The sequence below is a fragment of the Gadus macrocephalus genome, chromosome 6 (genome assembly GCF_031168955.1).
Source record: "Gadus macrocephalus chromosome 6, ASM3116895v1".
Taxonomy (NCBI): domain Eukaryota; kingdom Metazoa; phylum Chordata; class Actinopteri; order Gadiformes; family Gadidae; genus Gadus; species Gadus macrocephalus.
Window position 1 is genome coordinate 13,887,051 of NC_082387.1, and position 27,271 is coordinate 13,914,321.

General features: G+C 42.4%; 1 protein-coding gene and 1 long non-coding RNA gene across 2 annotated transcripts in view; one reads left to right on the forward strand and one right to left on the reverse strand.

Annotated features, from left to right (window-relative positions):
* LOC132459643 (uncharacterized) overlaps positions 1-27,271 on the forward strand; it is a 51,581-nt gene that overhangs the window by 16,589 nt on the left and 7,721 nt on the right. The window lies entirely within an intron of this gene.
* LOC132459640 (arrestin domain-containing protein 3-like) lies at positions 15,689-26,648 on the reverse strand. Its single transcript, XM_060054294.1, has 6 exons — positions 26,170-26,648; positions 19,394-19,451; positions 18,957-19,104; positions 18,124-18,220; positions 17,348-17,604; positions 15,689-17,150 (listed from the first exon to the last, which is right to left on the reverse strand). Exons 1-6 carry the CDS (start codon positions 26,423-26,425, stop codon positions 16,341-16,343), a joined length of 1,626 nt encoding a protein of 541 aa, XP_059910277.1. The 5' UTR covers positions 26,426-26,648; the 3' UTR covers positions 15,689-16,340.

Here is a 27,271-nt window from a genome sequence, read left to right on the forward strand (position 1 = left end):
CCAAGGGGCAGAGGGCCCCCCCTTCCTGCCCTCGGGGTCCGACCGGGCCAAGTTTCGGTGCGGAGGTCCCAGTTAGGCCCTAGAATATGGTATTAAAATTTCAGGGCGGTAGGACCTTCCTATCTCAAAAACTGTTTTTCCACCACATTCTGAACCATTAGGTCTCGCAGGCAAGACTTCTGAGGGGCTTTGTCCAAATGACACTCCATTTGGGAAAACTTTTTTTCTCTATGGGCTAGAACTACAAATCTCGGATATGTCGTACTCGGGGCCCCGGGAAATGTGTGTAAACATTTTAGCATCCCTAGCTATCTCGAAAAGGTCGGCAAAGGGGCGTGACCTCCAACGGTACAGTCAATGTACATAAGACAGAGGTTAGTTTCTAGTCCCCATTTTTTGTGGGATGGAGGTGTACATTTGTGGCTTAATGTGTGTAGACACAGCTGGCCTGTGGCCACGTCTTTGAAGTCGGGGTCAAAAGGTCAAAAGGAGCCGGCACCACGCCGCTTATGAGATAACAAAAAGTGAATCTGTATTTCTCTCATTACATTTTGTCATTATTGAAGAGAGGCCTGATTCTCAGATATGCATGTTGGACTGGCTAGGGTATAGGTCTGGGAAGAACTTCAGGCCAAAATCTTGCAAGCGAGCCGCTGGGTGCAGTGCACGAGATGAGCCTGAGCCTGGACTTTCATAATCTTCGCTCTGTGAATGTAAAGGATGTTTGGTCGGATGTTACGACGAAGAATCATAATGTGAATGGGAATATTCTATAAATCTCTTGATATCATCTTTCGTCTCAACACTTCTGCTGCAGCCACTTAAAGTCTCACTCCGAGAACCTAAAAATATGAATCAATCCATTAGAAGTATGAAAATATCTTCCCGGTGGTGCAGCAGAGCAAACAAGGTGTCCTTTGACATCTACGTTTCGAGACGATTGCAACAGTGCCACACATGATCATATTTGAATATGTTTCGGGGTAGTAATTAGCTGTCGATTTTGGAGGCCTTTATCAATAATGACCAGCTATAGATTTGCTTCCCGATGGAGATTTTTGACAAATTACATGTTAATTAGCATCTACACGTTAAGCTGAGTCCAATGAGATCAAGCTCGGCCTCTTGCTACACCGACATCATGTCCTAGACCTAGGTGTACCATGTAAAATACATGTTACCATTAGCTAGAGTGTCGTTCTTGGTGTCATTGGACTCAGCTCAACGTGTAGATGCTAAATAACATGTCATTTGTGACAAATCTTTATCGGGAAGCAAATCAATAGCTGCTCAGTATTGATTAAGGCCTCCAATTTCGACAGCTAATTACTACCATTAAACATGTTCGAATATGCTCATGTGTGGCACCGTTGCAATCGCCTGGAAGCGTAGATGTTGAAGGACACCTTGTTCGTCCTCTTACGCCACCGGAAAGATATTTACATGCTTCTGATTGACTAATGAATTGATTCAGCTATTCCCCCAGAAGTCTGGGGTCAAAAGGTCAAAAGGAGACGCACCACGCCGGGGTGGATCCAGATCTCGGGCAACAGCGCAGGGTTGCCAGGTCCTGCAAAAAACGTGCCCCCCACATACCGTTCAAAATCCACCCAAAATGTCCTAGAAGCATCCCAAAAAAAAATGATATTATTGGCCATTTTGGCCAACGTTTTGAAAGTAATAATATTTGAGGGAATATTTTTTTGTTGTTGTTTTAGCAGCGAAATGCACCGTGTGCGTGTGTGTGTGTGTGTGTGTGTGTGTGTGTGTGTGTGTGTCTGTGTGTCTGTGCGTGTGTGTGTGTGTGTGTGTGTGTGTGTGTGTGTGTGTGTGTGTGCGTGTGTGTGTGTGTGTGTATAACACGCTATTTTATGTTGAAATGCGACGTAATCCAGTGTTCACGAAACGTACACTGTCAACGTAGGTATGATTTTGGCGACTGGGTTGGCTCTCAGATATACGTGTTTCTAACAAGATGATATCATTGAAAAGTTACATAAAGTAACAGTTTAATAACACAAACGCAGGAAGCACGTGAGCTGCTAGTTTAGCGAAAGCAACCTGACGTCGTTGAAACATGCGAGCGAGCCGATCAACTCCTAATAACTATAAAACTAAAGATCAGACACAATCACTGACTGAAGATTATGCAATTAAAAAGTATATTTCTCGCTAGAAATGTCATTAGAAACACGTTTAACGGTGAATCGGTCCTAAAATATTGCATTTCCCATTCAGATAATAAAGATTAATAAAGATCATACACATTCACTGACTGAAGATTATGTAAGGAAAATGTACATTTCTCGCTAGAAATGTCATTAGAAACGCGTTTAATGGTGTATCTGTCCTAAAATATTGCATTTCCCATTCAGATAATAAAGATTAATATAAGCTACGCCGTGTTCCGGAGCCGCGGGGGATTCTGGGAATTGGGGTTCTCAGTTGACAAATGGGGCTTTTGTTAACTTGTTTTGTTGTTAGGATTAAGTGGGGTTAATGGGTTCGGGATGTTATGTGGTTGTGTGTTGTTCTATTAACATTGTTCGTGTGTTCATTATTGTCGACACCGTCACCGAGAGTGACGTGACCATCGTTTCGCGCAGCTGTTCCGTGTTGAAGTCTCGTTCAATAAAAACCAACTCTCGTTGTCGAGCGTTCAATAAAAACCAACTCTCGTTGTCGAGCGTCTCCCCCCCCCCCTCAACAAACGTGTCCCCCCCCCCCCACACGTCCCCCCCCCCCCCCCCTTCAACTAACGTGTCGTCCCCCCCCTACAATCGTGTGTCGTCGTCCCCCCTCAACAAACGTGTCTCTCCCCCCCCCCCCCCCCCCCCTCCCCGGTCATCAACAGTCTCCCCCCCCCCCCCCCCCCCTAAACAATCGCGTGTCCACAATTTGCCGCGAAAGCCGTGAAACCCAAACCCCGAAACCCGCCTCCACAGCGGCACACGTGGATATTGTAGGTATAACACGCTATTTTTTACGTTGAAATGCTACGTATCCAGTGTTCATGGAAACGTACACCACTGACGTTTTTTCTTGGCGACTGGGTTGAAATATAGGATGTATTGTACTGTGGAAACCAGATGAAGTTGCATTCTGGGTCTGGCCCCTGTTGATAAAGCCCCATGGAAATCGAAAATGAACTGAGAAGTCCCAGTCTCGCATGCATTAGTGAATTTGCCAAGGGATTTAAGGCTTGGTGTATTCCGTTACCTTAATATGAATTGGATTGAGAATTAAATTACCTACCCGGATGGAATGTTGATGCTGAATTTATACGAGTGATTTCCCTTGGAGATTCGAGTGTCTGCATGAGAAATGTCATTGTGTTAAATATATAGTTATCATGATAAGCGTATGAAAAAGGAATGCGATCATACTTGATTTTAAAATAACAGTGCATTTGAGCGTTATAGAAAGTCTTGCAACGTGTAAGCTCATTCTTAAGCTCACATGTTGAAAGGTGGAAGTCTGTGTTGCAGTTGCTTGTTGTTAATAAAAACTTAAACTGTTATCAATTGTATTAGATGTTGATGGGTAGCACAAAATGGAATGTAAGACGAAAAAGAGGTACTATTTTAGCGGTTTGCAGTTGATTCTCATGTCCCCCACAATGCATTGCATGACGTCACGCTTGGGAGACGACAGACCACAGCCGCATTGAGACCCTTTAGAGTAGAGACTAGTAAGAGAGTGTTCAGCAGATTACACAGATAAATAGATAAATGCATAGATATTTAACAATTATTTGCCGAAGGCGAAATGAGGTGAACAATTATTCACCTCAGGCTCTGTGAAATAGTGGGGAATAGCCCCCCTCTAACTAGGTAAGACTAGGCAAGAGGCTACTTCAAATATTTGCAGCGACTGAATGTTGCTGATAGAACTGTGTGTTGTGCATAAGATGAGTGTCTGCGACTGTGCATGTGTCCTTTCCGGCTTCGGCATACTACATGGTTATGAAGGCCTTATGGTTCGTTGTGGTCTTAGTAAAGCAACCTAGCCTTGGAGTTGGAGTGATTGTGTACGTGCGTAGAGAGAGAGAGAGAGAGAGTGGAGAGAGAGATGAGAGAGAGAGAGAGAGAGAGAGAGAGAGAGAGAGAGAGAGAGAGAGAGGAGAGAGAGGAGAGAGAGAGAGAGAGAGAGAGAGGAGAGAGAGGAGAGAGAGAGAGAGAGAGAGAGAGAGAGAGAGAGAGAGAGAGAGGAGGAGAGAGAGAGAGAGAGAGAGAGAGAGCACTCTGCGGTGGTGATGTTTGGCTTGTTGTGGGCTGTATGTCAGCATCCGCCGGGTTAGACGAATGTGCTTTGTTTACGTGTTCAATGATGTATATGTCTGATCGTATTTGCTGTAGGTGGATGGTTAAATAATGTCACAACCACCACAATCGGTCATACTGCAGGCACTCATTTGCAAGTGCACTGATTGCGTGTCCGATAGGCTTTACCTGGCATTTATTCAGTCAATTGCTCTTCTAAGTGAGCCAGATTGGTGCCAATTATTGTCGTGTTTGGCATTGTGATGCAAAACGTTTCCTCTGCTTGTTCTAAAACAACGTGAATCCAAACAACTTTAGCCAATGCAGCCTCCTATGGCAGTCAGTGCGTTTACATGACACTCAAGAAAGTCGAATTATTGGCTTAGGTCCGACTATGATTGGATTATTAAAATGCATGTATACACCAAGCCCCAACCACATCGAGTTCGACCAGCATCCAATGCGGAAGGGACAAACATTGCAGTAGCACCGGGTGGCCACTACGAGGTGGTCGAAAAGTGAGCAATTCTTCGTTGACTCACTTGTTAAACAGCTCGCTTTTACAAACCTATTTACAGCCTGGTCCAAAAAAAACGTTCTAGTCAGTATGTTTAGTTCATATCTCCATGACAACACTGAGGGGGGTTAATTGTTTATTTTTAGCAGGCTAGTTTTTATTATATTGGAGGTTAAAATGAATATGGAGGAAATGGGGCGGAGGGTCAAACTATGACACGTTGGCGACGCTCATAAGCCAAGAGAATTAGATGCAGTTGGAATAACTGAGGTCTGCCCGGATGCTACATCCACTTTATATACTATCTATGGTATACACCTTAGTCTGAATAAAGTTTGAATCGAGGTTACTCAGAGTCGAATTAAGACCCCTAGATTACTCGTTTGTTGGTTGAATTAAGAGTGCATGTGAATTCAGCGTCAAACGATTGGAATCGGATCATGCGTTCTGCGCATGCTCGAGATTTTTTCCGGGGCCGTGAGCCGGAAGTGTAAGGAAACGATAGTCGTATTGTTGTCGCCGTCGGAAAACGAGAAACTGCAATTTTTGTAAAAAGGTGTGTAAAAAGGTACTGTTAAGTCAGTGGAACTAAGATTAAAGTACCCAGCCTGTCAATAATCGGTGGCCGCTTCTTTCCGACCTATAAGCAGACCCACTGCAGTCAAAGAGATGGGTGCTACCCCCCGAGAGAACATCGGCCCTGGAAGGAACGTCTCTCCTGTGCTCCTCGACTACGGTCTGGGGAGCCGACATCAGAAAAGGTGTAACACTTTGATTTCACCCAAAGCTGAAATAATATTACATGTCTTTCTAATTGTTGGTCATCAACGAAGTTGTAAAGTAGTAACTTCAGGCACATCTGTCAAAATAAACGTTTTTTTTACGATTCTTTATTCATTAATTGCGGCGCGGCAGATAAATATATGATATTATGAATCTTAAAGACTGCGTCAGGTTCTCAGACTCTGGTACTTCAGCAACAAGTAAATACTCGTAGTGGGGGTTATCTCGGCCATGGTGGCGAAGGAATTCTGGGGAAAGGAACTTTGGCTTTAACTCTCTGAAGGTCCAGATTAAAATGCAAAATAGATGAGAAAGGGGAAGCCGTATGCAGACTCCCGAAGGAGCTGTGGAACGTCTGAGAAATGACATGGACCTGAAGTGAACTGACAGCTGTCTACTGAAAACATCTTTCTCGAATCCTGCGGCCTGTGTTTTGTTGTGGCTAGTGACGTAAAGAGGTCAACCGGTGGGTCTATTACCAGTATTTGAAATGGGCAGAGCGCAACCTATTGCACCGGGATATGAAATGCTTCGGCCAATGAATCGATTTTCTCACCGGCAAGTACACTCGGACAATTGCAATTGTCTGATTGAGGAGCATAGTCCAAACTATGGCTTTAATCGGATTAAGCTGTGCATGTAAACATACTGAGTGTTGCTTTACGAATACTATAGCATATCGGATTATCACAATTTTTAAGTGCGTGTGTTGTCCTGTAGGCCATAGACTAATTGTCTTGGCTTGCATCCACGAAACATTGTAATGTTATAGGCCTATCTGCATATTGAGAAAATGTAGATCGGTATTGCGCAACAATCGGGAGATGGGGACACCCCGAATATTGACGGGTATTTCGCACGCTGGGTAAGAGCTTAGAAATAAATACTAGGCAAAGATGTTGTTACTGGAGCTAGTAGGCCACCGCCTACCATCAAAACGTGAGATAACTAATCGGAAATGTGTTTACAACATCGGGGGAAAGATTTAATAAGGGATTATCTGGGAGGGGATTTCACAGGTGGGACTGGCAACATCAGTTAGCCCATAGCTAGCATTATGCCTTCTACTTCTAGATCTTCTGGTTCACCGGTACTTATCTGCACGACATAACGACATAATCACTGTCACTAGATATAAAGAAAACGTTGACTTTCACTCGGTGCTATTCACTGACAGTAAAAGAAAAAAAAAAAAAAAAAAGTGTTTTTTTATTGTATGCTCTGCTGTTCATAGACTAGCTCCAGCACTCGTTGCTGCGTTGCTAAATGATAGCAACTCTCCATTCATTCTCCTCTGACCATGCATTTAATTGGCTTCGACAGTTCTATGCAATTCCTCATTCGCCCTTTCACTTTGCACAGGTTTGAAATGATACAGCTGTGGGCCATCATGCATGTTATTTGTGGTTCTTACCACCTCTTAGACGCTATGGTTCTAGTACTAGGCTCAGGTTACCTTTCACCACGTCTCCCAACGACCTCATCACCGAATGGCGTTAGAAAACACAGGTTACTATCAAAATCGACTAAAACTGTTTTTTAACATTATTTTGGAGACATTTTATGAATGATGTACATATTTTGAGTGCTTTATGTACAAATTAATCGAAAGTTCGGGTTAACCTGCAACACAGCCTTTAAAGGTGGTGTCACACTGATCGAACAGAACATATGGAAAGTTTCCCAAGAGGGTCTGGAAATATCTTATTGAAGAAAATACCAGTGTTCAATTTAGATTTTTCATAGATAATTGTGATAGTTTCAGACAGTGTTGCCAGATGTACGATAGTATCATTTTTGTATGATCATTTTGCTGTTTTTACGTGGAATAATGCCAAAAGTCCAATATTGTATGATGATTTATATGTTTCACGATCAGGATGGCAAATATGGATGAAGCGAAAGCCCCCGCTCCCTATTCGCAGCTTGTGATGTGAAACCAGGAACGAGTTGATTTTTTTCTAACAAAGTTTTTTTTAATGACAAACAGGTGATACTTTGTTACCACTGGTACTGTCACATGTTTACAGATTGAAAAACAATTCATTGAATTTGGAATCTATTCATTGTATTGCCATATGTATAGGATCTACTTTGGCAGAATGTTTTTGCCTCCGAACCAATTTCATTTAAATGCGAAAAAGGAGCAGCCTTTCAGCAGTCTAAGACCAGACTCTAAACATCATAAACAGATAGTCCTGCTTAGTATATCACTGGCATGTTTTGGGTTGCAGAAATTGTTTTACTCCATGAAAGGCCGTTTTAAGACCGGTTCTAATGATATTGGTTCTAGGAAAACATTTGGGCCTGAATCCTATTCCTGGGAATATATATGGCATAACACTGAATAGATTACAAATTCATTGTTTGATCAATAAACATGTCACTGTACCAGTGGTAACTTAACATTATCAGTTTGTCATTAAATATGGATCCTCCGTCTGTGTTAAGGGATCTCTTCTCCTATGCTGAAAAGGCTACGACACGTGTTGTTATTGTTTAATAGTACAGTCTTTAGTTTATTAACCGCTATGCTTTTGGTTTCAATGTTTGGCCACTTGTATCAGATTGATAATTATAAAAGCCTACACCATCAGCAATTCATACATTTAATCTTTAACCAACAGTGACTGATTTGTAGGCGGTACCAAAAAGTAATTTGTCTATTTTTGTCTTGGCTATGAATTGCTTACTATGGGTGATAGGTTCTTAGTGGGAATAACCAGACTGAATCCTTTACTGGGGGCTTCAGACTGCGACCAAAGAGTCACATTTTGCGACCAAAGTTTGTTTGTTCAGTCGAGTTTCCGGTAGTGGTGGATCGAATCATGGAATGCACGGTTCTCAGCCGAGTCAGTCAGACTCAGCTCCTCCCTCGTTCTCATTCTCAAACCATTGTGGAAGTTGGTCATCAATTAACACAACATTACAACTTTAACCAAATGCAGCGGGATGGGGCTTGTATGCTAGTTGATTATTGGATGTTTAACACATCAGCAAGATAATAGACTTGATTTAGCAATGATGGTGGGGGTCCCGGGTGCAGAACAAACCATGAAAGAACGAGGCAGATTGACGAGACATTCAAATATTTGATTATCTGCATTACACAGAAAGTACAAAGACAGCATGCATTTGCCATTTGACTGATATTTAATCGTATTATCGTACGCTCGCTTACTAAGCCTCTTCCCTCTGCACCACTCGCAGTCAGTGAACAAACAGCGAGTCAGCGACTAGTGGGTCTGGGAGGAGTCGAGTCTGAGAACGAACGAGACAAACGAGAGAGAAGAATCAGTTCGGTTCGTTCTTGTTAAAGATTCGTTCATTCGAACTGATTCGGTTGCGAACGACCCATCACTAAAGGAGAAAGATTTCACAAACTGCTACGTGCGTTTACAATGAGCAAGCGAACTATTGACTCGTTCTTCCGACGTTCGGCTAGTGTGCAATAGGCCTACTTCAAACCGCATCCGACCAGTGTTCCGACAATAGCGCGAATTAGTACATCTCGCTATCGACCAGACCCGCTATAAAGTGATGTCGACGCCCGACCCGCACCCGATGGAAAATTAGAATTATTAGATGGAACGCCGGGGAATTACACTATCTGGTGTTTGGCGTGGTGCTTTAGATTGTTGTGCAAAAAAAGCACATCATCCACTGTTTTAGTTGACACCTCCGCTCCTGATTAATATAGCCTATCCAGCACCGGAGAAGTCTCGCTCGCAATCGCAAAACCCGCGACCGACCCGCGCTCGTCAGGCGTCCGACCTGACTCATTTCATCCAAATTGTGCGGGTCACCCGAAACAGTGCAGGACTCTGCTTTAGGTGCCATAAAGGGCTTTTCACACGGGAGGCTTTTGTCGTGCCTGATAATGCATCAATGGAGACTCGAGCGAGCGGGCAGAGGATCGAGGCTCGTCCTGTCAAGCAGCACGGCAAGCGCGCACTCCCGTGAAACTGTCGCTTCCGTGCTTGTCGAACGCATGCACGCGCACACCTGGAAACCGTTGGGATAGATTAGAATCACAATAAAATGTGACGCTGAATATGATACTGCACATTGTAATTTCTGCATCTATCAAAATATTTATCAGTGACAATTTCTGGTTGCGCCCCTAACATTCAGTTAGGGGCCACAGTGCTCCTATGAAGTAGCCTAAGTCTGGAGCCTTAGATATATGGCATAACAAAGAAGAGATTAATAATAGCTGGGGTTTTTTTTACCAATAAAAATGGCACAGTAGCCTACCAGAGGTAGCCAGTATATGTCATTAAGAAAACTATGTTCGAAAAAACTCAAACACTGGCTGCGAATAGGAAGCGGACATCAGCTTGGTTTCACATGTCCCATCTGGTAATGCTCCTCACAGAAGACATTTGTATTCCATGAGATATTTGGAATGATTTAAAGTCCATATGGGCAAATTCATTGTTGTTTTTTTTACAAGAACCTCTTGCAACTTTCTCACCCCCATTCATTATTTCGAGTGGATGGTGGGAACATGTATCGGATGCTTTGATGTTTGCAAAGACATAGACCGTCGTTTCACTTACCTTTAGTGTTTTCAGGAATCAAAAATTGTTTAAGTTTGAAGTACCTCCTGTGTGCATTAGGAATGTAATAGGCTTCACCAATCTCTTTGTTCCAACGCACATTTGCGTCGGCTTTAAGTTTGACGAAAAGGGATTTAACTTTCGTATCTTTTTTCAAACACATCGTCACTGTGCCCGTTAAAGTGTCTCCCTCGGAAAACGTCCTTTCCTCGTTTAGTGCATCGTAAGTCAACGTTAAATCCTTAGGCATTGTCGTAGTAGCGGTAACACCTGATTAAAGAACGCGTAAATAGCGGGTTTTTTTAGTCTATCGTCTATCGTTTGCCAGGCCCATACTAGAACTGATATCTGATTGGCATGAGCGCCTGCTTTATAGGTCCATGTCTGGTCCCCAATACTGCAGGGTATTCACACGTCGAAAGTAAACCTCTAGCGCCGCCGCACGTATATTTATTCTGTTCAATGAGATGTTAACTGATAATATAGGCTTTTGGTTGTGGTAGCAGCCATGGTGACAATGGCTCACTGCCACAGGTCGCTCATTCAGCCATACCTCTGGTTGGTTGCGACCGATTTGCCGCAAAAAGGGTCGGGACGCTTTTATGGTCGCAACCTAGTCGGTCAGCCTGCCAGAGCCAGCGGCTGGCCTGTCGTCGCAGCCAGCCAACACACTAGTAAAAGAAAACTTAAAAAAAATGCAAACAAAGTAATTTTTGCACCTGTAGGCCTATGAGAAGCTACAGATTGTGACTTTCTATGCAGTGGTCAGTTTCAGGGACGCTTCAGCTTGTGCGTTAATCCATCGTACATCTGGGTTGTGCCAACAAGGTCATCTTTGCAGTTTACTCGTACGACTTGAGAGTCCTTTCTGACATTTCTTTGTTGACGGCTTTAACTTGGTTATCTTTGCATCATGCACAACATGCAGGCGGCCCCCTTCTCTTGTAACTACACCTATGGAGTTACAGATTTCTTGAAAAAGACTTTTTTTTTTCTTGAAAAGAAATCAGACTTTATATCATTGGCTAGTTAAGGCGGGAAACGCAAGCACAAGCTGGAAATAGATATCCTTATTAATACCAAATACATAGCAGGTAAAGGCCTAATTAGAAACCATCAAATAATAAATTAATATAACATGCAATCCATCCTTTTAATAGTTGCATAGACTATATACCCCCACAATATATAATATTTATATTGTGTATTAAAAACATAGCTCTAGTTAATTTTAAGATGCATGGCTAATTGGCTATAGCTTGTGTGTGACTGAGTAGCCCACATCCTGCTTTTTTGTTTTAACAAGTTTAAGTTTAAACAAATAAATAAGTTTGTCTCCAGTATTTGTCGACCTTCTTGCGCCACCTGGCTGCTTAAGGGTGTAGGTGGGCCATCCAGCGTTGCTTCTCTTCTGTAGTAGCAGTGTTCCCCTACTTGTTCCTTAAGTACTCTATTTAAAATAAGCCACATTAGCGACAAAAAAAACAACCCAAAAGTAGCAAAGCTAAGTCTGAACAAAATAAAGTACATGATGTGTTTGAATGTAGAACACATTTACAGTTACAAGATGGGACCAGTGTATAGTGAGGTGACTGAAGGGTTCAAGTCGCGTGGTCAGGTGGGAGAATCCAAGCGTACGGTGGGGGACGCTCCATGAAATGTGGGCTGTTCATGGACACAGCCTGAGCGAGGGCGTAGGGGTATGCCTGGAAATGGTTAGATTTGCTGTGGCATTGGATAAGCCGCTTGTCCAGGAAGGGAAACCTGTACGGTGAAATTTCTCTGGGTAGATGAGATGGACCAACAGGATAAGGAGTGGGAAATGTGGAAGGGGAAGGATAGAGGTGTCCAACAGTTGTCCCTGTGGGGTATGTGACGGAAGAAACAGAATATGACGTCTGAATGAAATAACGTTATCAAAATACCATAACAGCAGGATTGCAGAGAGTATTAAAAAACAATAGATCTAAGAAATTAGACATTTTTTGCAAAACAATGTCATTATAAGAAAATAGTTAGATTACAGTTAAAAAATAAATGGGTGCAGGCTGATGATCATTATGGTCATGTTAAGAATAGCTTTCGCCAAATGTCATGCAGTACCTTTTCCTGCATGACATTTGGATGATGAACACTGTCCCCCACAGTGTTCATCATCCATTTCCTTTTTCACATCCATTATCCCAGGAGGCTGCGGCCCTCTGGTATGAAAGACAGATTCTTATTATTATTCTTATTAGAGTACATGTAATTTAATTTTGCGCGCACACACACACACAATAGATCCCATATCGCATCTTTTAAATATTCAAGGCCTAATAATCTTGTTCTCTATTCCTTACTCCCATAAATATGCAACTTGTCATGATCATTGCACCCCACAACATAAACTGTAGACATACATTACAGAAGAATGGACATTTGTGGTACAGCGGGGGCGCATGGCTCTTTAGCATTATTCGCAAACATAGATGTCACCAAAGAATCCCGTCCGGTTTTCTATGTAGTGATAGTGATTGTCATGTAGGTAAAGCCATATTATTTTTGGTCGTCGTTGTTTAGGATGCGTCTGAAACAATCCTAACTTCTTGAAGTGGAGATGAGACACAAAGAATAGATAAACATATATTCTTTATACATGTTTTTGGTATCTTACCACGGCTGGTCCCGGCCCCAACGTTGTTCAGATCACCAAGAGCTGGTCTTGGCTTAATCCTTGGAGACAAAGTATCAAACAGACCTACCACATAGCAAGGATTTGTTTATCCCCATTGATACACAAAACTAATAATAATAATAATAGAGTGATAGAGTGATATATATATATATATATATATATATATATATATATATATATATATATAGTGACATTTCTCAAGTTTTCCTGGTTCCAATAAACATCACTGGTGACTGACTGCAGACTAGATTCTAACAATGCTTGAGTCCAAAAAATATAATGTCCAGAAGTTTGTTGGGTTTGCAAAAAAGGTCTTGTGGTTTATTTTGTACAAAAATAAAAAAAACTGACTTAGAATACCTGAAAAAAAACAAAAAAGCAGGATGTGGGCTAAGCCATTGTAGAACAAACTTTTTAATGTGTAATCAGCCAAACCTGGCACTCCTGTCCATCTCCTATTATATGCACACAGGCACTCAATATCTCTCTCTCTCTCTCTCTCTCTCTCTCTCTCTCTCTCTCTCTCTCTCTCTCTCTCTCTCTCTCTCTCTCTCTCTCTCTCTCTCTCTCTCTCTCTCTCTCTCTCTCTCTCTCTCTCTCTCTCTCTCTCTCTCTCTCGTGCCAGTGGATCAGCCTTGGGGATTGACCCTACCCTTTACCTCAGACCACCTCGGGCCTGTCAGACATCCTGTTGGCAATTGCCTGTCCTGGTGGTAGATAAACTACCTGTAACACTTTAACTAAATAAGTGCGTTCAAGGAGTCTGGCTCATGAAAGACATAGACTTTTTTATTACTCTCAAACAAGTAAGGAAACTAATACGAATTGGTTTGACAAAGAACACACACCCACACACTGTTTAACCAATCACAGAGCCCCCACAACTTCCGGTCTGGGACCGGATGCACTAGCGATTCCACCAAGTTCACAACCAGCTTAACCACACACACACACACACACACACACACACACACACACACACACACACACACACACACACACACACACACACACACACACACACACACACACACACACACACACACACACACACACACACACAGTTTAACCACTCACAGAGACCCCCAAAACTTCCTGGCCATTGCCTGTCCTGGTGGTAGATAACCCGCCTTTAACACTTTAACTAGATAGAAAATGTGGTGAGTGCTGTAGTGCAAAGTGAGGTTGAAAATATGTTTTAATAAAGACACAGTTTCAGATGTAATGAAATGTTAAATGGCAAGTGAAGGGATCATATGAAGGGTTTTGATCTTCAATTTGAATTTGAGCCTAATGGACTAAACAACGTAAACATGCACAACATTTCATTTTTTTTAAATGGTTGGAAACAAAGAAGTGAAGAGTTGGTGATCAAGTTTGAATACATTTCAGATAGACATCATTCTTGTATCCAATAGAATCATTTTAGCACCTGTGAAACAAGAAATACTGTAACATCTATGGAAGTCAATGCGACCAACTGAAAATATAAAATATAATATAAAAACTACAACTGTTGATACGATAAGTGTAATGATGTATAAGAAGTAAAAAAAAAAAGATTGAATAGCTGAACTAAATGTGTGTGATAATAAATATGTACTCTCCTAATGCTAATTTTTCCAGCCTAACATTGTTAAAAGTAGTCTAATTGGGTGGGAAATACGCCCAATCTGGCATCACTGCCTGCACGGCCTCGCGCCCTAACCTCAGCGCAAATCAATGAGACCGACTGAAAACAAGCCGACATGGAACTTAAACTGTGATTTTTAAAAAAGTATAAAGGTAATCGAAATTCTGTTTGCATATTATTGAAGATACCAGTGTGTTGAATTGTTAAACCTTTGAACGAGGGTTAACGATACAATTTTGACCAGGTTACGAAGTCTGAAGTAGTAAGTGTCAGAGAATGGGCGGACGCACACACACACGACACACACACACACGCACACGCACACAAGCCAAGACAATCAGTCTATAGCCTACATGACAACACACACACGTAACAATTGTGTTAATCCGCGATGCTAAAGTATTCGTAAAGCAACACTGACATAGGAGGCTGCATTGGCTAAAGTTGTTTGGATGCAGGTTGTTTTATAACAAGGAAAGGCAAAGTTGTCCATTACAATGCAAACACGACAATAATTGGCACCAATCTGGCGCACTTAGAAGATAAATTGACTGAATAAATGCCAGGTAGGTATAGCCTAACGGACACGCCATCAGTGCACTGCAGTATGAGCGATCGTGGTGGTGTGACATTATTTAACCATCCATCTACAGCAGGTATGTTCAGACAGATTCATCATTGAACATGTACAAAAAGCGGATGCTGACAGACGGCCCACAACAAGCCAAACATCACCAGGGCGGGAGTGCTCTCTCTCTCTCGAACGCACGTACGCAATCAATCCAACTCCAAGTTGGATTGATTGCGTGTTCACTAAGACAACAACCAACCACATGGCCTTCATAACCATACAGTATGCCTGAAGCCAGAAAGGACACATGCACAGTCGCAGTTACTCATCTTATGCACAACAATCAGTTCTATCATCAATATTGAGTCGCTGTAAAGATTTAAAAAATAGCCACATACTACTTCCGGTCGGAACTGGAAGTACATGCAATCAAAAGAACCCCTATCTGGGGTATGTGATTTACTACTCTTTCTTATTGCTTATATTAGCATTAGGCTATTTGTTATGCTTAAGTACTGAGTAAAAGTGTGAGTACTGTGGCAACAAATCTTTAAGATACAACCACAAATTATTTTAAGTGCTATCATTCTCAGTACCCAGAGTGCTCAGTGTCTCATGTGCCAGTGGATCCATAGTACATCTGGTTATGTAAGTTACAGAAGACGGTTTTTAATTGTATTTTTTATTGGTACAATTATTCTAAAAATACACTTCATTGATTAGCAGCAAAGAGCAAGCAAAAGGGTCCAGACATCTAGCTACATTTGGTAAGGTTATTTTAAATGCACGTCAGAGAAACATACAAAGAATAAAAATATATTTAAGCAGGCTCATACGAAAGGTAGTACAATAGTTTCTCCGATTATATGTCAAGCCATCCCGTACTTCAGAAAACCAGTTCAGTATATCACCCTCCACCAATATCGTGGAACACCTTTCAATGTCCAACAAGGGTGTGTTGTGTTCATTGGTTACATAAGTGAGCTGCCCTACAATAAGCAAAGAGTGGGTGATCAACCATATCATAATACCCCAAGTTCAGTAGGACCTTGTTTCCTGGAAAGTATAAGAAAAGAGAACAGGATATGTAGACGATACAGGATTATTTAAAACGAACGATTAATTTGAATACGTCCAACTGTTTTTCCACCCTTTCATGTAGCATGTAGGCATGATACTGATCATACTTTATTTACACGTATCGTGTATAATAATTAAAATTCTTATATTTTCAAATGTGTCACACATTTCTGCCATACATGCATGGCTGAATAAAGTCTTCAATATAAAATGGTCCATTGTAGGGATATTGAATCATCAGCGCTTTCTGTTCAATTATTTTGGCGGTTTATCGTTGGTTGCCGGGGGGAACATAGACAGATACGAAGGAGGTTCTTCATTTTGTCGGGATAGAAAATCGGTGCCCATCCCCGGCATTTGCGGTGGCATGCTATACGTGGGGCCGTTGTAGCAGGAGGCCAACGACGGCGGGGCGTACTGGCCGGGGTCGAACGTCGGCGCAGAGGGCAGAGCCCCCGGAGCCGCCGGTGGAGGAGGGCCCTGGAGAACTGGGGGGTGCGCTGAGGGCTGGGCCGGGGGTCCATACGGAGACTTGTTCTGTGGCACGTGCTGGTAGTAAGCTGCTCCCACGGCACCAGGCGCAGCGGGGCCCGGGCCCCAGGCTGCTGGGGGCCCGGAGCCTGCTGGGGGCATGGAGGCTGCTGGGGGCCAGAAGGCTGCTAGGGGCCCGAAGGCTGCTTGGGACCCGAAGGCTGCTTGGGACCCGAAGGCTGCTTGGGACCCGAAGGCTGCTTGGGACCCGAAGGCTGCTTGGGGCCCGAAGGCTGCTGAGCGGCCGAAGCCCCCCAAGAGGGACCATAGGCTGAGGGGCTTATGGTCCCTCAGCCTATGGTCGCTCAGCAGGCCTATGGTCCCTGCTGAGGGACCATAGGCCTGCTGATGCGGAGCTGGCTGAGAGCAGGCGGCGGGGGGAGGGAAGTCGCTGTTGCTTGGGCCCCCGTATGCTACAGGGGGGTACGGCTGGTTCATTCCCCCGGGCCCTGGGTTTAACATGAAGCCGGAAGGGACAATGACCAGTGGAAAATTGATCTCTGGGTCTGTGGCAAAGCTGATGTCCAAGTACACCTAGGGAAACGAGTACACAGTGAGATGTCAACCCAATACCCATTCATCATTTGCATGACTTTTTATTGTAAAATATATATTTGGGTAGGCCTACATTGGGGAACATGCTACTTCCTAACGGTCTGCACTTTATTTCCACAACCTTTTATGAATTTAGGCATATACTATAACCATTTGTCATCACATTGAGCTCCTACCTTAAAATTATATTCAACTGAAAGGATTTCACAGTTCTGGATGGATAGGATCGTGTCAGGAGGGATCTTCAATGCACAAGTGACTGTTTTTTCACTTTCCTTCTCAATAACCTCCCCAACTAACTTACAGATTTCACCACAACTGAACTTTGTAAAGCCGTGCGCACGGTACGTAACATACTGATTCAAAGAGAACTTGGGGGTCACGTCTTTTGAGGATGTGTTTTTGACTTTAACAGTAACTGCCACAGTTTGACCTATGAAAAAAATATAAATATTAAATTAACAGATTAGTCCACACATATTCACATGAAACAACTATGTTGAACTGTTTGTTGTAGTTTTTGTAGAGTAGCTGCAAACAGGGTGGTGCGGTTGGTGCAAAGCGGAAGACATGACCGCCTGTTTGAGAAGCAACATCGTGTAGTTTGTCTTACGGCCTATAGGTGGCTCGTGATGGTTGGGTGCAAAAAGAGCCGCCACCATTGTTGGTCAATGTAAAAATGTGGTGTCATACTCTTAAATATCTAGTAAGCATACTCTTCAATCGACTAAGATCTAAGTGGTAAGGTCAACTTCATGTTTGTTTCCCATTTTTGTATGTGACACATAAGCTCTTCAGTTCAGTGTGTGTGTGTGTGTGTGTGTGTGTGTGTGTGTGTGTGTGTGTGTGTGTGTGTGTGTGTGTGTGTGTGTGTGTGTGTGTGTGTGTGTGTGTGTGTGTGTGTGTGTGTGTGTGTGTGTGTGTGTGTGTGTGTGTGTGAGTGAGACATTACCCGGGGCGTAGACTCCGCTCTCCACAAACACCTCCATGTGTACGGATCTTTTGGAGAAGATTCCTATGTCTTTATCCACTTGGCCAACCTGGCGGGTCTAGAGTAGAACATGGTGAGCAGGGACAATGTTCGTAAATGTTGACTTAACTGATCAGGTAGGTGAGGTGAAGCGGTCTGATACATGGCTTAAGTAACTTAAACATCCTGAAATTAGGAGGTTCCTGAAATTAGGTGGAGATACACACATGACAGTTAGTCTCACAGTGATGCTAGAATGTGTCCAATGTAATTCAAATGTAGCCCAATATTGAACGCCTACAAAGGTCATACTTTTGTCTATAACCTCCTTTAAGGAAATTCTTAAATCTTTATTTTTTTAAGTTTAGTTAGTCAAGCAATTCAGCTCTACCAAATGTGAATACAAATATCTTCTTTTAAAAAAAATTAAACTTATTTTTTATTTAAGTTAAGTGATGTTTGTCCAGAGAGGAAAAAGTAACAGTCACTTTTTTAAATACCGAATTGATCAGGAAGGAAAGTGAGGACTCTGAATTGATCCCATCACTAGGAGCAGTGGGCAGCCACACAGTGCAGGGGGGGACCCACTCCAGGGCTTTACCCTGGTGCCTAGGTCAAGGGCACCGGCAGGAGTATTCACCTAACCATGGATGGATTTCTAAATGTTGATGAAAACTAGAGCACCCGGAGAAAACCTAACTGAACACGAGAAGAACATACTGACTCCATACAGAAAGCTGCCCCCCATTGAACCAATGACATTCTTACTGTGCCACCCATCCTGTTACCAGGTCAAATACGCCAGGGCTACATACCATCAGGTGGCTGAAGTTTGGAATGGCCTTCGATGCAAAGTTGATCTCCTGTTTTACATTGCTGTCCAACCTCCAGCTCATTGAAAGCTTGACTTCCAACTTGTAGACGATCTTACCAAACAACCCGCAGAAGGATGAGGGCATACTCCTATTAAAGCACACAGAGCAGTACAAATAAAATAATCAGAACTGTCCATGCGTGACAAAAAAGTAACGTAAGTGGCTGATGTGTTTCAACTGATGTGACATGTAGAATCTATTGCACTGTGGAAACCAGAGGAATTTGCATTCTGGGTCTGCCCCTGTTAATAAAGCCCCATGGAAGTCGAAAAGGAACTGAGAAGTCCCAGTCTCACATGCATCAGAGAATTTGCCTGGGGATGTAAGGCTTGGTGCATTCCGTTACCTTAATAAGAATTGGATTGAGAATTACCTACCCGGATGGAATTTTGAAGCTGAATTTATACGAGTGATTTCCCTTGGAGATTTCAGTGTCTGCATGAGAAATGTCATTGTGTTAAATATATAGTTAGCATGATAAGAGTATGAAAAAGGAATGCGATCATACTTGATTTTAAAATAACAGTGCACTTGAGTGCTATAGAAAGTCGAGCAACGTGTAAGCTCATTCTTAAGCTCACATGGTGAAAGGTTGAAGTCCGTGTTGCAGTTGCTTGTTGGTAATACAAATTTAAACTGTTATCCATTGTAATAGATGTTGTTGGGTATCACAAAACGGAATGTAAGATGAAAAACAGGTACTATTTTAGCGGTTTGTGGTTGATTCTCATGTCCCCTACAATGCATTGCATGACGTAACGCTGGGGAGACGACAGACCACAGCCGCATTGAGACCCTTTAGAGTAGAGACTAGTAAGAGAGTGTTCAGCAGATTACACAGATAAATAGATAAATGCATAGATATTTAACAATTATTTGCCGAAGGCGAAATGATGTGAACAATTATTCACCTCAGGCTCTGTGAATAGTGGGGAATAGCCTCCGAGACCGAAGGTTGAGGGGGCTATTCCCAACTATTCACGGAGCCTGAGGTGAATAATTGTTTTAGGAATATACTACATGTGAACACTCCAAAAATAAACAAGATAACACTTTTTGCCGGGATTTATTTGTTTTTATTAGCGCTTTATTTGTTTTCATTAGCATGACGAGACGACCGTCACGCGATGAAAACAATATCCAGAGTTTGAGTTCTCAATAATGGGATATTGCAATATATCCCGAGATAGCGAACATATCAAATCGCACCTTCTTAGGAGGTTCACGTGTAGCATTTATAGATAGCCTATTTCTTGCCAAACAGAAGACAGACGTAATGTTGAGAAGTCATACTAAAAACGGATAGCAAGCGAAAGCTAACTGGCAAGTCACACACTTTCGGTCCATTCTAACTTAAGGTAAGAGGCTACTTTAAATATTTGCAGCGACTGAATGTTGCTGATAGAACTGTTTGTTGTGCATAAGATGAGTGTGTGCGACTGTGCCTGTGTCCTTTCCGGCTTCGGCATACTGCATGGTTATGAAGGCCTTTTGGTTGGTTGTGGTCTTAGTGAAGCAACCTAGCCTTGGAGTTGGAGTGATTGTGTATGTGCGTGAGAGAGAGAGAGAGCACTCAGCGGTGGTGATGTTTGGCTTGTTGTGGGCTGTATGTCAGCATCCGCCGGGTTGGACGAATGTGCTTTGTGTACGTGTTCAATGATGTATCTGTCTGATCGTATTTGCTGTAGGTGGATGGTTAAATAATGTCACACCACCACGATCGGTCATACTGCAGGCACTCATTTGCAAGTGCACTGATTGCGTGTCCGATAGGCTTTACCTGGCATTTATTCAGTCAATTGCTCTTCTAAGTGAGCCAGATTCGTACCAATTATTGTCGTGTTTGCATGTGATGCACAACTTTGCCTCTCCTTGTTATGAAACAACGTGCATCCAAACAACTTTAGCCAATGCAGCCTCCTATGTCAGTCAGTGCGTTTACATGACACTCAAGAAAGTCAGATTATTGGCTCAGTCCGACTATGATTGTTAAAATGCATGCATGCATCAAGCCCCAACCACAGCGAGTTCTACCAGCATCCAATGCGGAAGTGACAAACATTGCAGTAGCACCGGTTGGCCACTACGAGGTGGTACCAAAAGTTGGCAATTCTTCTTGACTCCCTTGTTAAACAGCCCACTTTCACAAACCTATTTACAGCCTGGTCCAAAAAAACATTCTAGTCAGTAGTTTAGTTCATATCTCCATGACAACACTGCGGGGGGTGGATTTTTTTTTAGCAGGCTAGTTTTTATTTTATTGGAGGTTAAAATGTATGAATAATTAGGGGCGTGGCCTCTTGAGTGACAGCTAGCCACTGACTCTCACCTCGACTCGGAGGATAGTTTTCAGGATTAGCATGATATCTCTGTCATCTTGACCTCGACTGCGTTCATTCCTATTGTTCATTTCGGGGCCAAGATGCCTTGCTCTGCGGTCAACTGTACCAACCGATCGTTTAAAAATGAATGAGCTACGAGCTAATTCGGTGTACGTCACCTAGATGGGCGTATCTCCCACCCCCCGACGTCACATCAATGCCCTTTTTTGGTTGGAGGAAATGAGGCGGACGCTCATAAGCCAAGAGAATTGGATGCAGTTGGAATAACTGAGGCCTGCCCGGATGCTACATCCATTTTATATACTATCTATGGTATACACCTTAGTCTGAATAGAGTCAAATCAAGTTACTCAGAGTCTAATTAAGACTAGGGATGGGGATCATTAATATTTATTGATATCGATACCATTTTCGATACTCCTTAACGATCCCAGTCTTTATCGATACCACTATCGATACTTTTCTATTAATTGGTGGAAATACAAAGTGTTTTTAGTGATGAGGAAAATATTTAGGAAATAAATAATTGTATTTTAAATTAAACATGTAATTCTTAATACATATTGACATCAGTAGTTTTAATTATATATACTAAAATAATTAGAGCACTATAGGCTACAATTGTATTAGTAATACAGAAACATGAGTAATACAGTATTATTCATGTTTCTCACCGAAATATCAATTTACCGTTTCTCTGTTACATTTGAACGCATCATGATAACCGTCGTTTTACTGAGCCAACCTCAACACATCATCACGCAGCACATCTGAAACTTTATTTACTCTTTAAGATAACTAGCTTGTATGCTACTGATTACAACACCGATTTCACAATTGGATTACTATTTTTAATTGACGGGACCATAGCGACAATGTCTGTGTGTGCGATTTCTGTTCGTACTTTGAGTGGACGATTAAGACAGGCCCGTCTGTGGTGCGACAGGAGACGGAGGAGACAGGAGGAGTCTTTTCAATTCGGAGACAGTCGGAGGTACTGCATTTGGCCATTATTTGATGCACAATGCTAATGTACTTGGCCATTGAGGTTGTGTTCCCCCCTTTACAATAAATGATTTTCACCCTTTTCGCCCGTTCAGCCACCCTCGCGAGCAAAGTTAACCGCCAGACTTCACTTGTTTCACTTGTAATACATGTTTGCCGTGACGCGACTCGAGGGACACAACATTACGTTACAGGACCTACGGGACAATTTTTTTTTTAGAAATGAGCGACGGGACTCGATAGTGGTATCGATTAGCCCAAACGTTAATGAAACGTTAAATTTCAACCGGGTCCATGATAGAACCGGGTTTCGATCCCCATCCCTAATTAAGACCCCTAGATTTTTCGTTTGTTTCTTGAATTAAGCGTGCATGTATACGGTCAAACGATTGGAATCGGATTATGCGTTCTGCGCATGCTCGAGATTTTTCCCGGGGGCCGTGAGCCGGAAGTATAAGGAGACGATAGTCGCATTGTTGTCGCCGATGGAAAACAAGAAATTGCAATTTTTTTAAAAAGGTGTATAAAAAGGTACTGTTAAGTCAGTGGAACTAAGAATAAAGTACCAAGCCTGTCAATATCGGTGGCCGCTTCATTCCGACCTATAAGCAGACCCACTGCCGGTCAAAGAGAAGGGTGCTACCCCCGAGAGAACATCGGCCCTGGAGGGAACGTCTCTCCTGTGCTCCTCGACTACGGTCTGGGAGCCGAAATCAGAAAAGGTGTAACACTTTGATTTCACCAAAAGCTGGTGAAATCAATGTCTTTCTAATTGTTGGTCATCAACAAGGTTGTAAAGTAGTAACTTCAGGCAGAGCTGTCAATATAAACGTTTTTTTACGATCTTTATTCATTAATTGCGGCGCGGCAGATATTTATATGATATTATGAATCTTAAAGACTGCGTCAGGTTCTCCGACTCTCTGGGACTTCAGCAACAAGTAAATACTCGTAGTGGGGGTTATCTCGGCCATGGTGGCGAAGGAATTGGGGGAAAAGAACTTTGGCTTTAACTCTCTGAAGTCCAGATTAAAATGCGAAATACATGAGAAAGGGGTTGCCGTATGCAGACTCCCGGAGGAGCTGCTCCGCCGCCGCCGGGGGCGTCCCCATACGACGAGAGGTCGGAACAATGGAGCATCGGAGAAATGACATGGACCCGAAGTGAACTGACAGCTGTCTACTGAAAACATATTTCTCGAATCCTGAGGCCGCCTGTGTTTGTTGTTGCTAGTGACGTAAAGAGGTCAACCGGTGGGTCTATTACCACTAGTTGAAATGGGCAGAGCGCAACCTATTGTACCGGGATATGAAATGCTTCGGCCAATTAATCGATTTTCTCACCGCCAAGAATACTCGGACAATTGCAGTTGTCCGATTGAGGAGCATAGTCAAACTATGGCTTTAATCGAATTAAGCTGTGCATGTAAACATACTGAGTGTTGCTTTACGAATACTATAGCATATCGGATTATCACAACTTTTTAGTGTGTGTGTTGTCATGTAGGCTATAGACTAATTGTCTTGGCTTGCGTCCATGAAATATTGTAAGGTTAAGACAGTGATATCTACTTTCACTCAGTGCTATTCACTGACAGTAAAAAAAGAAAAAAGTGTTTTGTAATTGTATGCTTTGCTGTTCATCTAGCTCCAGCGCTCGTTGCTGCGTTGCTAAATGATAGCAACTCTCCACTCATTCTCCTCTGACCATGCATTTAATTGGCTTTGAGAGTTCTCGGCAATTCCTCATTCGCCCTTTCACGTCTCACAGGTTTGAAATTACACGGCTGTGGGCCATCATACATGTTATTTGTGGTTCTTACCACCTTTTAGACACCATGGTTCTAGTACTAGGCTCAGGTTACCTTCCACCACGTCTCCCCAACGTGACCTCATCACCGAATGGTGATAGAAAACACCCGTTACTAGAAAAAACTACAAAAACTGGACTTTAACATTATTTTGGAGACATTTTATGAATGATGTACATATTTTGAGTGCTTTATGTACAAATTAATCAAAAGTTCTGGTTAACCTGCAACACAGCCTTTAAAGGTGGTGTCACACTGATTGAACAGAACACATGGAAAGTTTCCCAAGAGGGTCTGGAAATATCTTATTGAAGAAAATACCAGTGTTAAATTTAGATCTTTCATAGATAATTGTGATAGTTTCAGACAGTGTTGCCAGATGTACGATAGTATAATTTTTGTACGATCATTTTGCTGTTTTTACGTAGAATAATGCCAAAAGTCCAATATTGTATGATGATTTATAAAGGTTGTTTCACGATCAGGATAGCAAATATGGACGAAGCTAAAGCCCCCGCTCCCTATTCGCAGCTTGTGATGTGCGACAAGGAACGAGTTGATTTTTTTCTAACAAAGTTTCTTTTTAATGACAAACTGGTGATACTTTGTCACCACTGGTACTGTCACATGTTTACAGATTGAAAAACAATTCATTAAATTTGGAATCTATTCATTGTATTGCCATTTGTCCCCAAGTATAGGATTCACTTTGGCAGAATGTTTTTTCCTCCGAACCAATCTCATTTAAATGCAAAAAAGGAGCTGCCTTTCAGTTGTCGATAAGACCAGACTCTAAATATCATAAACAGATTGTACTGCTTAGTATATCACGGGCATGTTTTGGGTTGCACAAATTGTTCTACTCCATGAAAGGCCGTTTTTAAGACCAGTTATAATGATATTGGTTCTAGGAAAACATTCGGGCCTGACTGAATCCTATTCCTGGGAATATATATGGCATTACACTGAATAGATTACAAATTCATTGTTTGATCAATAAACATGTCACTGCACCAGTGGTAACTTAGCATTACCAGTATGTCATTAAAAAATAAAGTGTTAGACTTGTTACTGGTCGCAAATCACTAGCTGCGAATAAGAGTCTACGAATCGACAGCTAACTTCAGCTTCTTCAAATATGGATCCTCCGTCTGTGTTAAGGCATCTCTTCTCAAATGCTGAAAAGGCTACAACCCGTGTTGTTATTGTTTAATAGTACAGCCTTTAGTTTATTAACCGCTATGCAATGTTTGGCCACTCGTATTAAATTGATTATTATAAAAGCCTACCCCATCAGCAATTCATACATTTAAACTTTAACCAACATTGACTGATTTGTAGGTGGTACCAAAAAGTAATTTGTCTATTTTTGTCTTGGCTATGAATTGCATACTATCGGTGATAGGTTCTGGGTGGGAATAACCAGTTGAGCCAGACTGAATCCTTTACTGGGGGCTCCAGACTGCGACCAAAGAGTCACATTTTGCGACGAAAGTTTGTTTGTTCAGTCGAGTTTCCGGTAGTGGTGGATCGAATCATGGAATGCACGGTTCTCAGCTGAGTCAGTCACACTCAGCTCCTCCCTCGTTCTCATTCTCAAACCATCGTGGAAATTCAGTTGGGGTCTGGAGCCTTGGATATATGGCATAACAAAGAATAGATTAATAATACCTGTTTTTTTTATCAATAAAAATGGCACAGTAGGTAACAAGTATGTCATTAAGAAAACACTCGAAAAAAACTCAAACGCTGGCTGCGAATAGGAAGCGGACATCAGCTTGGTTTCACATGTCCCATCTAGTAATGCTGCTCACAGAAGACATTTGTATTCCATGAGATATTTGGAATGATTTAAAGTCCATATGGGAAAATCCATTGTTGTTTGTTGACATGAACCTCTTGCAACTTTCTCACCACCATTCATTATTTCGAGTGGTGGGAACATGTATCGGATGCTTTGATGTTTGCAAAGACATAGACCGTCGTTTCACTTACCTTTAGTGTTTTCAGGAATCAAATATTGTTTAAGTTTAAAGTACCTCCAGTGTGCAGTATGAATGAGTAGGTTTTCACCAATCTCTTGGCTCCAACGCACATTTGCGTCGCCTTTAAGTTTGACGAAAAAGGATTTAACTTTCGTATCTTTTTTCAAACACATCGTCACTGTGCCCGTTAAAGTGTCTCCCTCGGAAAACGACCTTTCCTCGTTAAGTGCATCGTAAGTCAACGTTAAATCCTTTATTGTAGGCATTGTCGTAGTAGCGGTAACACCTTATTAAAGAACTACCCAACGCATAAATTGCGGGGTTTTTTTTGAATGAGAAGTCTATCGTTTGTCCGCCCATACTAGACCTGATATCTGAGTGGCACGAGCGCCTGCTTTATAGATCCATGGTCCCCAGTACTGCAGGCTATTCACACTTCGAAAGTAAACCTCTAGCGCCGTCGGCTGTTTGATTTTGACAAGTGCTTGAAAAGACCTGGGCCCATCAACGCGCGTGCACTGTAACGACGTTCAAATGTGTAGCTGTCCACTGACACGGTGCTGAAATGGGCTCTGTGGAGCGGGGGGGGACGCAGGAATGTCGCAGGAAAATGGGGTTAAAAAGGGTTAAAATATCTCCCCATCAAGGCCAACAGCAGAGTAGTCTATGAAAATACTAGACTGCTATAATATGAATGCTAAAGATATTAAAACACAATTGACATTAGGCTTAGCCTTGCTCCACACAGGCCTATGTATCAGCCCTAATCCTCAAGGCATTTTACCCCCTGAAATAATTCCATATTACAAAAATCTAAAATAGCTAATATTTATCTTAATGTGCTGATTTCTGAAACATGCTTTGCGTAGCAAAGAGAGCCGACTTCATCTGATTCCGCATAAGGTTTCATTGATTGGCACGCAGTTTCTAGTCTAGAATATTTGTAGACATTAAAAATGCAACGTTCCATTCATTCATTATCATTCAAACGCAGAGGCTAGGCACACGGATATTGCTGACCCGATTAGAAGAGCTTGGTCTAGACCCTGCCCATATTGTTGGGCAGGATGATGGGCCTTTTTACACTGCCAATCCGTTTCGTTAGCAGCTTG

Bases quoted from the DNA above. Each gene is read 5' to 3' on its own strand.
- LOC132459640 (XM_060054294.1), bottom strand. From the start codon at position 26,425: ATGCCTACAATAAAGGATTTAACGTTGACTTACGATGCACTTAACGAG. The intron at 18,221-18,956 runs GTATGTAGCCCT...GTTCTACTCTAG, and splicing joins CAAACTTCAGCCACCTGATG to ACCCGCCAGGTTGGCCAAGT. The intron at 17,605-18,123 runs GTAATGTCTCAC...TTTTTTTCATAG, and splicing joins GAGCGGAGTCTACGCCCCGG to GTCAAACTGTGGCAGTTACT.